The following is a 15,242-nucleotide window of genomic DNA, read 5'->3' as shown; positions in this document are numbered from 1 at the left end:
ACGAGTACTGAGATTTTACAAAGAACGGTTCTGACTGATAAACCTAGAAGATCTCCTAAAGGATTAGCATTTTCCAATAAATAGGAGTATGGGGCTCATAAATATAAGTTCAAAATCATCATTGTGAGCTGCAGGTAAAAAGGTTTAAATTGGCTTGTACAGGCACTGCTGTAGTTTCCCCTAAATTCACTTAGATGTTTTTAATGTAGAACCCCATGCATACAAAAACAAGCATTCTAATCCAAGTATATATATATTCATTAAAATAGTTAACTGCATTTAAAAACAAACACCACTAGTATGGTTGCCTGAAATCTAGCTATATATATTATCTTCCTGCTATAGCTTGTACCTGCAAATGACAACTAAAACAAGGAATAGCAGATTATGTACTGTACCCAATCAAGTTATTTTGGACTGGACAATGCTGCCAATCTGACATGATTTCAAGCACTAGGGGCAGGGAAAGGGGTTTAAAAGAGAGGACTAGGAAGGAGTTAATGGGAATGATCATTGATGGTCCAATCAGCAGTCAACTAACACAAGAAGTTGCAAAGCTGAAAGGACCGGTGACTGGTGTCATCACATCTGAGTGTGGAGCACTGGTGGTGCCCGGATCACAAGGCTTGATGAACAAGATGACAGAGCTAATATAATGGCAATTATACAAGGGCAGTTACAAGAACTAATGTTTATGTATGATAACACTGTATTTAGCCACTTGATTAGAGCTCTGCTATAACAGAGTAGTGCAAAGAGACGAAACTCAAAGAAACAAATCAGTTTTCAATTTGTTTATAATCAGATCAGTTAACACATTACGATACACTTTGCTCTTCACAGTGATGTCACCTTGCATGGTTTAATAATTAATAGCGTATATCTCACTGTACTCCAGACCAGAATCCCAATATGATAAGAGGAGTGCTGGTATGATCTGCGGATGGCACAGCGTTAATCCAAATGCACAAGTAGTCACCCACACAGCAAGGTCCAATGTGTTTAAACGCCTTTATTCAGACGCCAAGAATACATGGTGACACTAGTGGACAGCAATGCTTTGAAACTATTGACGGTCCCCTTCATCTACAACATCTGCAACCCATAGTGATGTTTGCCTAATGAAGGGACTGTAGCTGCGTTTTAATAAATAGGACCAAATCCTTCTTTATAGGGATGCATAGATACCAGTGCCGATACTTGGCATTTTCAGGAGAACTACCAGGGTTGCAGATGTTGTAGCTGTGACTGGGCCTTGGCGCCCCATCACTGTCTTGAAATCGGTGCATACCTAACGATTTGTTAGAGATATATCTATATAGATATATATCTATATAGATATATCTCCTTTAGGAAATAAAATGTTGCATCACAACAGTGACTAGCAATTGTAGAACTTCAATGATAAAAGGGTGATGCTAAATCCAATATTGGCAAAATCTGATGTGTAAAAGACTAGGGCCAACATGGATCATGCTACACAAGCCTTGTCTGCATCGGAACAAAAAGGCCATTACTGAAAGTTCATCAATTCGTTAATTTAATGCGTCTTCATCTAAATGTGTCTTGTCTAAACTTAATGCTTTTTTTTTTTTTGCTGTCCACAACTGTCATTATCTAAGGAAGAAAAAATGCTATTTGATGTCAAACACATTCTGTAGCCAGTTCATCAGGAAGAAAGGTTTAGTGAGGATTGCAGTTAACAAATGCTGTTTCAATTATCAGGACTCAAAAATAGGATTCAGAGACAAAATATTAAGCGGCCGCCCTGAGCTCACTGCTGACTTAGCCGCTCATAAATTTCACGGTAAGATTTTCCAATGCAAGAGTCATTTTATTATTTAGGATTGTTGCATTTCAAAAGTACACTCACACAATATAAAGAGAGTTCTTTCAAGCTCGCCTTAGAATTTTTTTTAAGGTAGATCTGTTACCTTCCCCACAGTTGAGGTGACATGAGGACCTAAACCTATATCCAAAAAACTACAGCTAAATCACTCGAAAGGCATCATTGAGTTACAACTGATGTCCCACTGATTTCACCTCATTATTTTTAAGGAACCACTATATTAAAGTTGGTATAGTGCTTTGACCATCCGAATGCTCTGATTATCTACAGGCCAGTTACATTGTGTATATTCAGACACTATAATGGCTAAAGATTAGTCCAGTTTTGTTAAAGTGGACCTTCCACCACAGCAGCAAGGCCCTCTTACTCAAGGAACCCATCTGCCTTCCCTTAAATATCGCATAAAAGGAACCAGTGGGAGAAAATAATTGATAATATAACCACCTCACAATTACTTCTGTAGTGCAGGGGGTGACATCATCCTCCTACCGACAAGATAGAGGGAATGCGGAGTAGCCCAAATCTTGTAGTAAGGTGCTGCTGCACCATGCAGGATCCTCTTCTTGCAAGATTTGGGACACTCAACCCTCTCCGAGATCTGGATGTAAAACAGATGACATGACCTTTCCCCTTTAAGGAATCAAAATGATGGGCGCCCAGTGACAGAGTCCACGAAAGGTTTAATGTTTAAAATTCAATCAAATCAATAAAACAGCCAACACATTTTGGTGGCATACACATCCCCCTACTTCAACGCTTAAAACATTGCAGGACGTAATACCAAGATAAATCTTTTTACAAGATAGCTCTCCTGAGGGGGTACAATGAATGAAAATCAGTCACTCCCACGTAGGTGCTGTGGAAGGAAGTCAGGGAAAGTAAAGTATATTATCTATTTTTCCCCCATAGACAGGGAGGGAGAGCAATAAGCAGCCCTTGCCACTGAGCTGTAAGGTTTCCTTGAATAAACTAAATTAGGGGTAGGCAACCATGGCACACCAGCTATTGTGGAACTACAAGTCTCATGGGGCATTGCAAGACTGCCAGCCTGAAGCATGATGGGATTTGAAGTTCCACTACAGCTGGCGTGCGGAGGTTGCCTACCCCTGAACTAAAGCATGCTTCAGTCTTTAGAACATAATGTAAAGCATACCTTTGTAGACACAATCTCTACAGAGTAAGGGGAATACCCCTCCTAAACAGTTGCCCCCAGTGCAAGAATTCCCCTCACCTCTTGTTCTGGTGACATAGGCTCAAAAGGCAAAGCATGTATAAAACATAAAAAAGTGAAAAGGACCTTACCTTTAAGATGGATACATACGGATCTCCATCTTGGCCATACTTGCTGCCATTAATCTCCACGTGCTTTAGCCACTGAATGTGCGGTTGAGCATCGCTGTAAACCTTACAGTGAAACTCCACATCACTGCCAACTACCACCGTCTTATTGGCGGGTAACCCTGCCTGGAGAATGGGCCGATGGGAAGACCGCTCTGCAAAAAAGAAAATGTGATTCATTTACTATGTACAACGTTTGTCAGCTTCTCAAATATGATTTTCATGTCCATCATGCCAGATGCCCATTCCTAAAAACCGTACGCCTATTCAAATATGTGCGTCACCATCTTTCCATTCCATATGCTAGAATTGTGCAGCTTTGTCACACAAAAATATTTGTCTAGTGAAAGTGTCTCTGCACTGAAGCACAGAAGTATCTTGCTCCTATAACAGGGGCAGGCTGTCTCTTGTGTAATGTAGAGCTGCACGTCAAAGTAAGATTATATGACTGGTTCTCTGAAACAATCAAACTGGGCTATCTGTTGGGATCTCTCTTGAGAGTCCCATCAGATAGCCCAGTTTGACATGGACTAAAAAGTAAAGCAGCTGACCTTCTTGCAGCTGCAGCATGGAAATAATTGACCAGTTGTACCTGTTTTTAAGTGTATCCAACCCCAAGAAAAAATTATATATATTGCAGCCTACCTGTTCTAAGATGTGGGGGCGCGTTAGATTTTTGTCAGGCTTTCCCCCCATTTTTCTGCTAGTAACATACTTTCTGGCCTAGGGTCACAACTCTGCTTATACACTGTGCTTTATCTATTGAGTAGTGCTGCCACCCTTGGACAGGAAGTGTGTTAGAACTACAGAACATCCCTCTGCATAGCATAGGAGGAGGTGTCCAGTTGTTTACAGAGATAAGGTGGAAAAATGGTTGGAGCAGTTGTGGTAAACAAAGTCAACTTGCTGGACACACACGGCAAACCAGCTTTCCATTGCAAAAACAACCAAACTGATAAATGCAACCTACCACCCGAAGTTATAAAATGATCTAAAGTATTGCTCGTAGATTATCATGTATTTGTTAGGCTGTTTGTTATTGAAATCTTGAGTATATTACTATGTTGTACCAGCAGTGGCCTCAGTAGTCATAAATGTATTCACTTGTATGTAAGAGTGACAAGCAAACACTTAGCCAAGCTTTTATTTGTATAAAATCATATATATAATCATTCTACACCAACTGGAGGGTCACCATGATAGGGCAGGTAGTGAGAAAGGAAACCAAGCTCCTATAAATACACCTATCAGCACCAATAAGAGCCATGATATTTTGCCTTGTGCATACATCAAAACACCTCTGTATCTGCTTTAAAAATACGCTTTTTTGTTAGGCAGCTTTTGCCAAGTCATTTGGCAGGTTTGCTCACCTTTCCTTGGACCCATATGAAAGTTTCTTGTCAGTGTTGTTCTACGTGAAATTTGGAGGCCCCTGAAACCAGCTCTTCACAGGAGACTTTGTGGTTTGTGAAACTTGCTCACAAACATCTCTGCAGAACCGGTGCCCTGGTCCAACAGAAGGCTGAGAACGCTGCCAACGACTCAGCTATGTCCTATGCTGGGGCAGCTATTGGATATCTATTATGCCTATGCCAGGAAGGCAATTTCCTTGTATAGCAGAAAGAGCATAAACAGCACAAACAGCACAACAAACAAGCCAGGTATTGAAGGGTCAGACCACGTATACAGGACTTCTTCAATAAAAGCCACAAACAAGACTAGCTTTCAGAAGGAGTCATGAATATGAATGCATATCCGTATAAAATAGGTCTTATTATAAATGAAAGATACAGGCAAAGCTGAACATATAAGGACCACAGTTTATGTCAAATGGGAAAAAAAACAACCGTTGCACACTGTAACCAACCACATTTCATATGGTAAAAAACTCCTCCAAAAAATTACACTTTTTGAATGCAACTAATGCAAGTACCCAATGTGCCTGGATAGAAGCCTCCTGTAACCTCCTTCATACAAGCCCTGAGAAGGCTGATCAGCACTAAGAAACAATTAAGCTCCAGTACATGTATATGAGCAGACAGTAAATATGCTGACAGGAGGAAAAAGCAGAAAGATGAGCTTGTCAGAATTCTGATACTCCTTAAGTGTCCAATCAGTGGTAAGGTGGGGTGTCCTTGACCATGCCGGGCTACTACTGCAGGGGAAGTGGAGTTCTGCCTGGAAGGGGTGTCTGCATAACAAGAGTGGCTGCAGAGGCTTACAAATCTCCTGGCTGGTAAAACAAAAAGTTCTGTTGATTACAGCTGAGTATTGAGCTGCTTGTTTGAAGATCAGCTTTAAAAAGCAATTTAAGACAAGAAGCATTTTGTATATGGTTATAAGCAAGGCTTTCATTGTGCACTTGAACAGACTTGGAAGCCTCTGGCCAAGTTATTCCATACAATTTTACACATTCAGGTAAGCATACTCAGCATGTGAGGTTCTTGCACTAGCTATGCAGAAATGAAGCAAATCAATTATTTTTTTTCACAGGGTTAGGCATAGGTAGAGGAAAAGACTCACCTAAGACATCCAGCTGATAAGTGTGACGAAGTGTTCCATACTTGTTGTCCACAACGCAAGTATAGTTGCCTTTATCGGAAGGGACCACGCTCTCCATGACCACGCTCCACTGCTGGTGCCTCAACTGTAAAAGAATGAATAAACAATAAGAATACAGTGCATGCAACTCTGCAAAAATTTCCCAAGAGCTGAAGGGCCAGTGTTCCTCTAGTACTGGTTTATGGACAACCAGAAGCCGACAAACAGAAAGCTACCAGACCATTGTGACCTTAAAGGGCAAAAATTAAAGCGATTGCAAAATTCTGTTCTGATAAAATTTTTTATTTCATTCTAAATTCATAAAATTACAGCATTGGGCTCTACAGTGCCGTCCCCAAACATTATGCTATCCATATAATAAAACACAGAATCTAATGGATGCAAAATACAAATGTAAAAGGTAAATCTCCCCAACAGGGACACAGAGGTTCCAACCCTTCATATCACTTCCCCATTCACATATGTCGCGTTCTGGGTTACCTGCGACAAAACTTATGGATTGAAGTCAGGAATTCCAGTAGTTCCCCGTATAGATATGACCAGTGTACCCATTGAAGTCAATGATGTGGTGACAACGGCCACATCTCTTCACACCATTTGGCATTTAATCCTATACAGTGCGATTTCATGCAGTTTGGGAAAGATTGTCCCTGGACAGAGGATTGTTATTAAATTCAATAGGTACAGCAGATACATCTGAACGAATGAGGACACCTGGGACTCCTGTACGTTTTGCGGCAGCATTGACATGTGAATTTAGTCCAAAATGCACCAACCCTCAAAAGCCTCTTACCCCTTGAAATCAAGAATTACATAGTTCTGAGATTTTCAAGGTAACTGGTACCTACTGGCCAATCAGTTCCTAACACTGCAATCTGGAATTGTCAGCAACTCTTAGGAGGGGAGTTACGCCTTATAAGCATTCTTACAATATGGGAGTATCTTCGACCTAAGCACGGCAACCTTTCATAAGAGTGAGGGAGAAGTCATTCATTTTTCGATGTTCTGCTTCATATCTTTATAAACACAGGAGTATGATCACAGAGATTATAGTTAAGTTATCTCTTCTCTCTCTCTCTCTCTCTCTCTCTCTCATCTTCAATCTAAATGGTTCTGTTTACTGGGGCATCTGATCTCATAACATCACGTCCTCACTGTCTAACTCAGGAACACAAGGTATTTATACACATTCCCTAATGATCTCATTTTAAAGAGCTAGTAAGTCCCAGGCATAGGAATGTATTAAACCCCAGGTACCTGCAAAATACTTGAATCATAATTATTAATTTGAGGACCAAGGGTGGAGATGCAGAAAAACAGGACATGGCTTTAATTAAATACGGGTATTGTTGGGTGACAGGCGCTCAACTGAATGGAAGCTTTCAACAACAAAATTTGTCAATTTTGCCAGTTGTTTTTTAATAAAATATATTGTGTTTTAGGTGGATTTGGCATTTAGGCACATGGTGTGAGCAACATAAGCCAAAGCCATGCTCCTTGGCAAACAGATGACCTACTTCTCTTTCACTGTCCAGTCACAGGCTGGGGGCAGGTCCAGGACGACCTGGGCTAAATGAAACTGATCAGAATGAGGACATCTAGTGGAGGAAATAAGTAGTGCGGGGCAAATCTCTAGGTTGAGAGCGAATATTGGTTTTGTTATTTTACCTTTTAATGTCTATTCATTTTTATTTTATTTTTGGCTGGAGTTCAGCTTTAAATGGCCAACTGTGAAACATGCTGTAAAGTAATTAGAAGCTTCAGCTAAAGCTTTTTTTTTCAAGTTTTGGACAGAGCCAGGAAGGGTTAGAACCCTTGTAAGGTTTTATGGTCTATATCTATGCTGGAAATAGCCACCATCCAATACGTTTTATGTAAATCTGGATAGAGGAGGGTTTTTTATGCTTCCCATCTCCCATCCCAATGAATGTGTCCCACGTGTCCATTTTCCTTTGCTTATTGTCCTTACTTTTTTTTTTTCAATCTCCCTATTTCCCAATTTCAATTCCCCTATCTATGGCTACACAATGTGCATGGAAGAATCTCCACTGCTGATTACTGAACTCAGCAGCTGTGGCGCCAGTGATGCCTGAAAACAATAGTGCTACCAGATAGTGTTTGCATCTGATCGGATCCAGTCACTGATAAGTCGATAATCTTCCATCCTGGTCAGCTGATCTGTAAATCGTTTCTTGTAGAGCTGTGGGTCGTGCTTGTAGGACCACCCACGGCTCAAGTATTGTAGGAATCAGCCGAACGCTGGACTCTCTATGGCCAGATATATTTTAATACAGCCTCATTGATAAAGGTAAGCCTACTGACCTTTAGAAAACTTTCATACAATGATTTTGTAGCAGCCTCCTCCGAGACAAACCCTGGCTGGCACGCTCAGGATCCCAGGCACAGCGAGACTGCACAGGAGTCTGGGATGGAATAATCCAAAGCTTTTTCCTGGGTCATTTAGTGTCCGCAGACTTACGATGACAGATTCCTGGGAGAATTTAAGTATTAAGGCTCTGAAATCTGAGGGGAAGTCGTATGACATTCTTCATAGAGGAAAGGGTGACTCAGATGAGGGTTGAGTACATAAGCAAATTATCCAAATGGTAAAGTTGGGATGGGGGGAATGAAATGCACCTGCATTAGATATTTTACATGCAGTTACCATAGTAACACCATAATCTCAATTTCACATTATTTATTTATCTATATATTTTTTTTTATTCAAGCACTGATCACAATTCCAGTGATTAATGGATAATGGAGCAAACCTTCCACGAACATGAAAGGCACCAGCGCTCAGTCATGGAGGACTCGGGTCCTAGAATTAATCCTCCTGGAATTAATTGCTCCTTGGGGATCCACCTTTCGGTTCTCCTTGGTTAACGTCCCCTGCACAGTGTTTATCCCTACAGATCACTAGCTGAAGATAGCCATAAATGTCTAGATATGGTTGGAAAATGGGAACAAAGGAAAAAGCTACAAACATTTTCACATTTTAAGGCTCATGGGGTCTATTTATTAAAAAAGAAAAAAAATATCAGAATTTGTGCAAATGTTGCAAATATTAGCCTTGTGAATGTGTAAAATACGTGAGAATGGTATTTCCTGATATTTAGGTTGTCTTTGGCAGGGTGAATGTAACATTCCCCAATACCCTAGAAACATTCGAATAAAAGAGAAAATATCCCAAAACAATAGCCTAAGGACATCCAATCCGAAGAAGAAATAGCCTAAAGCAGGGCTGGCCAAATCCCTGGAGCCAGGTAGCCAATACTCCTCAAAAATTAAAGTAAGCACCCAATTTTTAGAGGTTTTCTCCAGTCGTCAATGGAGCTGGCTCCTAAATAAATCCTGCTGTCTCCTGGACTTGACAGGCTAGATCCTGAATTCCATATCAATTTGTCCATCCCTGGCCTAAAACAAGAGGCTAAGAAAATTAGGCCAAAAGAGAAAATTGCTTTGGAACATTTGAACATTTGATTCTGCCTCATTTGTACAACAGCCACCGCTTTATACATTGTGCAAAAAATCTCAAAACTAATGAGCCAATGCTGGTTAGTTTGCACAGAATGAGTACACATGCAGTTTCACTTGAATAAAAAGCTGTACTTATTTTTAAATAGACAGACTTCTTAATGTTGCCCCCCCCCATTCTACTATCCTAGGCACTGACCCAAGAATACCTTATAATACATGCCTGGATCCCCAGCTGCTCCTTAACCCAATATGGTTGCTATCAGAACAGGCTGCAGAGCAAAGCCATGAAAGGGTCCAACACCAACATGATCATAATGCTGAAAACAGAGGTATAGGTCAGCAACGAAGTATATGTGATAGGACTGAGTTGCCCCATGACAGTTAGGAAAGTGACCTGAATGGTAAAGTCTGTAAATGTGGAATTATTTAGAAGGCCAAAATAAGGAGGACGCAATTGTAAATTTCTTCCCAAGTATAAAGAGGAATATTGTGAACGCTATTCAGTGTATACATTCTCCTGCACTGTACAGAATTAGGCAGGGAAGGTTTCCGAGTGCCTTTAGTCTTTTCTTTCCCCGCATCTACAGATCCTGTTGGGAACAAAGTGTTTTATATGTAAGAGGACAGGCTCCAATGCCCGGATTTCACACATTTTGCCCTAAAATAAGATTTTAATCAGACAGAAAGCTTGTGTCTGGAGTCTGTCACCACTGTGCTTGTGAGACAGCTTGACCGGCGTCCCAGATACTGTGACAGGAGGTCAGCGGGACCTCTGAAAGGACTGCAGTCCCTCTTCTAACAAATGCAGGCTTGTTAGGAATCTGTCAGTCAGTGTCCATTGGCTCACTTCTGTATAACACACTGCAGGAGTGTACCGCTCACAGAACAAAGCAAACTATATACTGAGGAAAATAAAGGTCTACACGGAACAGAATATACATGCATCTTGTTTGAGCAGAAAAAAAGTAGCTGCCATACATTTTGGGCAAGATTGTTTTTATTTCTACATCTAAAACATAAAAAGAGTCCAACTGATGACCAATGTTCAGCCTATATCACCTAAATACCTTCCATGTGTATCAAAGCCTGTTTTCTTTTATAGAACAGCTACAGCCTGAGTAAAAAAGCCTGTCCCCTGCCAGCAATACCATAGAGATGGATCATTGCTCTATTTGTGGAAGCAGGGGTCTCTCTGCAGTGGTCCAACACACCCACTGCTGAGGTAGACCCACTGCATTGCAATCAGCAAAGCTCATGTTCCCTGCTGATTTTTAGATCTTTAGATCGGTAAAGAGACCACTGCTTCTGTACAGAGAGAGTCTTTCCTCTACAGCATGCTAGCAGGGGACAGGCTTATTTTACTCTAGGCTGTGGCTTCTTCTTTTCCCCCTTGATTTCAGTCACTGTCCTGAAACAAGTATGGAGATAAGGATTTCCGACGTTTCTCCGAGGGGTTTACTGACACATCCAATTGACAGAAATATATATCTGTGGGAAGATGGAGGCAAAAAAGAATGTTCCTCATCAGGACACAAAACTGCTACAAGCAAAAAAACAACTGAGTAAGCCCTGACGACAGAGACTTGATGCTTACACAAAGCTTCTTCCCTGTGCTCCCTCTGCAGTGGAGGAGCAGAGCAGTGGAGTAGCAGAGCAGTGGAGTAGCAGAGCAGTGGAGTAGCAGAGCAGTGGAGTAGCAGAGCAGTGGAGTAGCAGAGCAGTGGAGTTGCAGAGCAGTGGAGTTGCAGAGCAGTGGAGTAGCAGAGCAGTGGAGTAGCAGAGCAGTGGAGTAGCAGAGCAGGGGCAAGCTAAAGGTCCCCAAGGACAGCTGGAACATTGGCCAATCCCTGCTGAAGGTTTGCCTGCGCAACAGAAGTCAATTAATAAATTGACTGAGCTGGGTGGAAAATTATCAGGCAAACATTTATTGCATCCTATCATTTGCAGTCACTGTTCAGAGTCTCTCCTATACTCTGGAAACTCCCTATCCCAACATGTCCGGTTATCTCCTACTCTTTCTGCCTTAAGCTGATCCCTAAAAACTCATTTTTTCAGGGAAGCCTATCCCACCTCTACCCAACAACTGAACTCTTACTTTCTCAAACAACTCATCCCCACACAGCTACCATCATTTGTAACACTTGCCCCTCCCTTTTAGATTGTAAGCTCTCAGGGGCAGGGCCCTCGTAACTATCTTTTCTTGAAATGTACTGTCTTCCTTCAATTGTATAGCACTGTGCAAACTGTTGGAACTATTTAAATCCTGAATAATAATAGATCACAGGTAGTGCACACACACCAAAAATACAAATCATACAACCATCTGATCATTTTTCTAAGGTCGGCTAGTAAAATTTCAAAAAAGGTCACAAGATGTAAACCATGACCTGGACTTGAGAGGCCACAACTGTCTACATTACTATTATAAGGAGGTCTTTGGTGGTGGGCAACAGAATTTTCAGATGCCATACAGAAAATAAACTGGAATTGTATTAAATCCTAAGCCGGCAGCTTCCCTTCAAATGCACAGGTTCCTTATTGTTTACATGGCTACAAACTGTAAAGCCATTTTCTTCCCAGTGGGTCATCAATTAGCCAGTGTTAATGTGTGGTGTGATGAGAAGACAACAGGACCAACAGATAAGAGATGGGGCAGGACTAAACTGTTTATCCTCTGCTGCCCTTCACTTTCCCTGGCTGATATGCTTTGTCAGAAGGCCCTTTGTTTAGACATTCCTCAGGCTTAGAGCTTTCAAGCCTTAAGTGAGAAAGACAGAAAATATTGCTACAAGCCCTGTCAGTCAGTCTGGCGGCCAGGGCGCAGGTCACATGCTGAAGGTCAGATCCTCTGTGGCCACAATGACAACCAAACACGAGTTTGACAAAGCACAAATCTGCAATTAACAAGCCAGGCCGGGAATTAGGGCTTCCGCACAAGAGCGTCGTTTTGCCCAGTTGAACATGGATTCGGCTCTGTGCAGTTTCGGCATGTTTTCCTTCAGAAAATTCAGTAGAGAATAAAGCAGGTCTGAAATGACTACCTCCCAACTCTCTGCCGTGGGCAAGAGGGACGCCCGTTAACACAAAATAATTTGGGCAATTTAAAAATCCCTGGTCATGGGACTACGTAGAATCAGTGTAAAACAAAAATAGCCAGCATCAAAACAAAGAATACATCAAAACATGCAGATCAGTTACATTCATTGGTGATTTTTCTCATTTACTACTCTTGCTTTATGTAAACCGAAATAAGCAATGGAATAAATTTGAGGCTGGATATAAAAGTATAGCACGTCTGTTTGAGAAACTAGCCACTGGACTAAAACGCAGGCACGCATGTCTTTCATAGTCACTCATGAAGTGTTGAGGGCTGGCAAACACATTCCCACTGCCTATGCCTTCCAAACACCCCATCCCCATGATGGGAAACAAAAAATGTAGGACACTTTCCCTCCAGAGAAGAGCTAAAACTTGCCTATTATAACACCTCCGCTTTCAGGACTTCTGTGGGATTTTTAAAGGCATATTACTCAGAGGATTAGTTTTCTGAGATTAGGATTGACACTTATACCTTGCAGGACTGGGGTCCTTGGTTTAAATCACAGACAGGATAGAATCTGCATGGACTTTGCATGCTCTCCCTGTGCTGGTTTCCACCAGGTACTCCAGTTTCCTTCAACATTCCAAAGACCTACTGGTAGGTCAATTGGCTTTTGTCTAAACTTGCCCTAATATATGTGTTCCTAAATATCCCAACTGTGGCCTCCTTGGCAGATCCAGGGAACACTCTGTTGAGTGGCTACTGCAGCTCTCATTTTGAGCCACAGAAAATATAAGGTTCTAGGGTTCAAAGCGCACCAGAGATTGCAACATGGTCATGATAGTGGATGGGAAGGGGAGGTATGAAGGATCAAATGATTTGGTTTTAAAGGATAACTATGAGGTGAGTGCTTTTCACTCACCTCATAGTTCTAGCCGACCTGTGACAATGAGACTGTCACAGGTCGGCTCAGTAGATCGGGAGGTGAGCGAACACATACCGGCGTTCGCTTACTTCTCGATCCTGTCACAGCTCTCTGCCGTGACAGGGGAGGGACTGGATTCCACCCTCCCTGCTCCGATCCTCCAGCGCTGACTGGCGGAACGGACGGGGGAGGGGGCGGGTACAGCTGGCTCTGCCTCTAGATAGGCAGAGCAGCTATCAGTCACGCAGCAGGGGCAGATCCTGACATAATTGTCGGGATCTGCTTCAGCTGCGGCGTCTCAGTATACCGCGAGCTGTAGCTTGCGGTATACTGCGGCGTCTGTGTACCGAGAGCCGTAGCTCGTGGTATACTGAGCTTAGGGTGACGGGAGGAAGCTAGTTTGTGTCCTCCCGTTACCCTAAGGAGAACTAAGGGGAAAAGCCCTAACCCCATAGTTCTCCTTTAATGAGGGACTTTTACTCCAAAAGAGGGACATGAGCTGTGACATTGTTCTATATAAAATAGACAAAAAGACAGTAATGGGGTTTTCCAATTTTAAAGTATGCTTCTGACACAGATAGGGTTCTATGCAGAATTTCTGCCAATAAAGGGACTAACAGAGGTAATCCTGCATTAAGCAGCAATGTATCATCAGTAGTATTGGTAACATCATTCGATTTGCAGTGACCAGAGAGGAGAGGGCATGCAAAATGAACAGGAGTCACGTAGGGGTCTGGTTGGTCAGTTCTGTATAAGATCCCTACAAGCATGCTTTAGGTTTGATGAAAACTCTGACACTTTTAAACATATAGATTAAGATACTTTAAAATGATGTTATACCTTTTCAAACTTCTATCATAGTTGTAGCAGTAAGATCTATTTTTGTAATGTTCTGTTCCTTTTTTCTCTGTAATAATGTAACTGTGAGCTATGACAAGTGTGTGCACAAGGGATTATGTGCTGTCTGTTGGCACTAGACACAAGGGTACTACTTTTGCGATCACGTGTGTCATGTGACCAGACCCTGACCTGAACATTCCAGAGTAGCCAACTTTCCCATCCACAGTCAGCTACAGCGAGCATGTGGAAGGGGATTTCAGAAATATGCCAGCGATTAAAGTTTAATAAAACCTGCAGTAGATGGGATTAAAGCACATGGTGCTTGAGAATAGGAAGATAAGGACATTAACAAGCAGAGTGCAAGCAAAGCTGATTCAAATAGCTTTTTAAAGAGTGTTAGAACTCTCAGAAAATAAGAAGGTGAGATTGCTACATCTAAATTCCCAGCTCCACCCCCTACCTTTGCCACTGTCAGGGTGTCTCACTCTCGCTGTTGGATTTTTCAGTATTTATCCTCAAAATGAAACCCTGAGTTAAAATAGTTGTGTTTTAAAAATCCACAAGGTGACAGCCATCTCTTTGTAACGTGTATGTTGCTAAGCAAGTGAAGCCATATTAGATCAATTCTACACTAGGAATACATTTGGACTGATATCAGACTTCCATTTGGTCATTTGCAGTTGACTGAATATAGCTACATGTAACCCAGGGAACCCTTTTAAGGTGAACCCATGCTTTATCCATGAAGGGCAAAGTTCACTTTAACTTGGCCAGCAAAAGCCAAAGAAAGCTCATTGGTGTCCTAAGATAAACAGGGCTACAGGCTCCCCATGTGGTAGTGCTGACTGGCCCAGCACCGTCACATGGGGTGGGTCACATGCTCCTACATACCTGGAAGTACTGGTTATTTTATTTCGCTACCGGGGCTAAATAGAGCAGTGGGGGAGGAAAAGGAAAGGTAAGTATATGCTAGGGAGGGAGAGGGATTAAAGTAAACCTGTTTTACCCTACATGGGGAAAGCGCCATTGTGCTTTCAAGAAAATGCAGCATGAGCCATGGCATTGAAGAGTGGAGCTGGGAGCTCCCACAGAAAGATCACCCCTCTGGTGCAACCAATTGAAGTTTCCAACTGATAACTGAAAAATCGGATGTAGTAGGATAGACTCCCTAAGACTGTAAATTATATAGAAAATCATTAAATTGAATG

The 15,242-nt window shown here is 41.9% G+C and overlaps 1 protein-coding gene across 4 annotated transcripts in view; it reads right to left on the bottom strand.

Annotated features, from left to right (window-relative positions):
* Positions 1 to 15,242, bottom strand: part of FGFR3 (fibroblast growth factor receptor 3) — a 94,878-nt gene that overhangs the window by 17,739 nt on the left and 61,897 nt on the right. For all 4 annotated transcript variants that reach the window (XM_018558723.1, XM_018558720.1, XM_018558721.1 and 1 more), the window contains exons 5-6: positions 5,711 to 5,834; positions 3,152 to 3,342 (exon numbers count right to left, since the gene is read on the bottom strand). In XM_018558723.1, coding sequence (XP_018414225.1) covers positions 3,152 to 3,342; positions 5,711 to 5,834 — 315 coding nt within the window. The remainder of the gene's footprint in view (positions 1 to 3,151; positions 3,343 to 5,710; positions 5,835 to 15,242) is intronic.

This window comes from Nanorana parkeri, unplaced genomic scaffold, assembly GCF_000935625.1.
Source record: "Nanorana parkeri isolate BGI_ZX_2015 unplaced genomic scaffold, ASM93562v1 scaffold354, whole genome shotgun sequence".
In the NCBI taxonomy this organism is placed as follows: Eukaryota; Metazoa; Chordata; class Amphibia; order Anura; family Dicroglossidae; genus Nanorana; species Nanorana parkeri.
The sequence above is the reverse complement of the archived record's forward strand: the minus strand, read 5'-3'. Positions and strand labels throughout refer to the sequence as shown.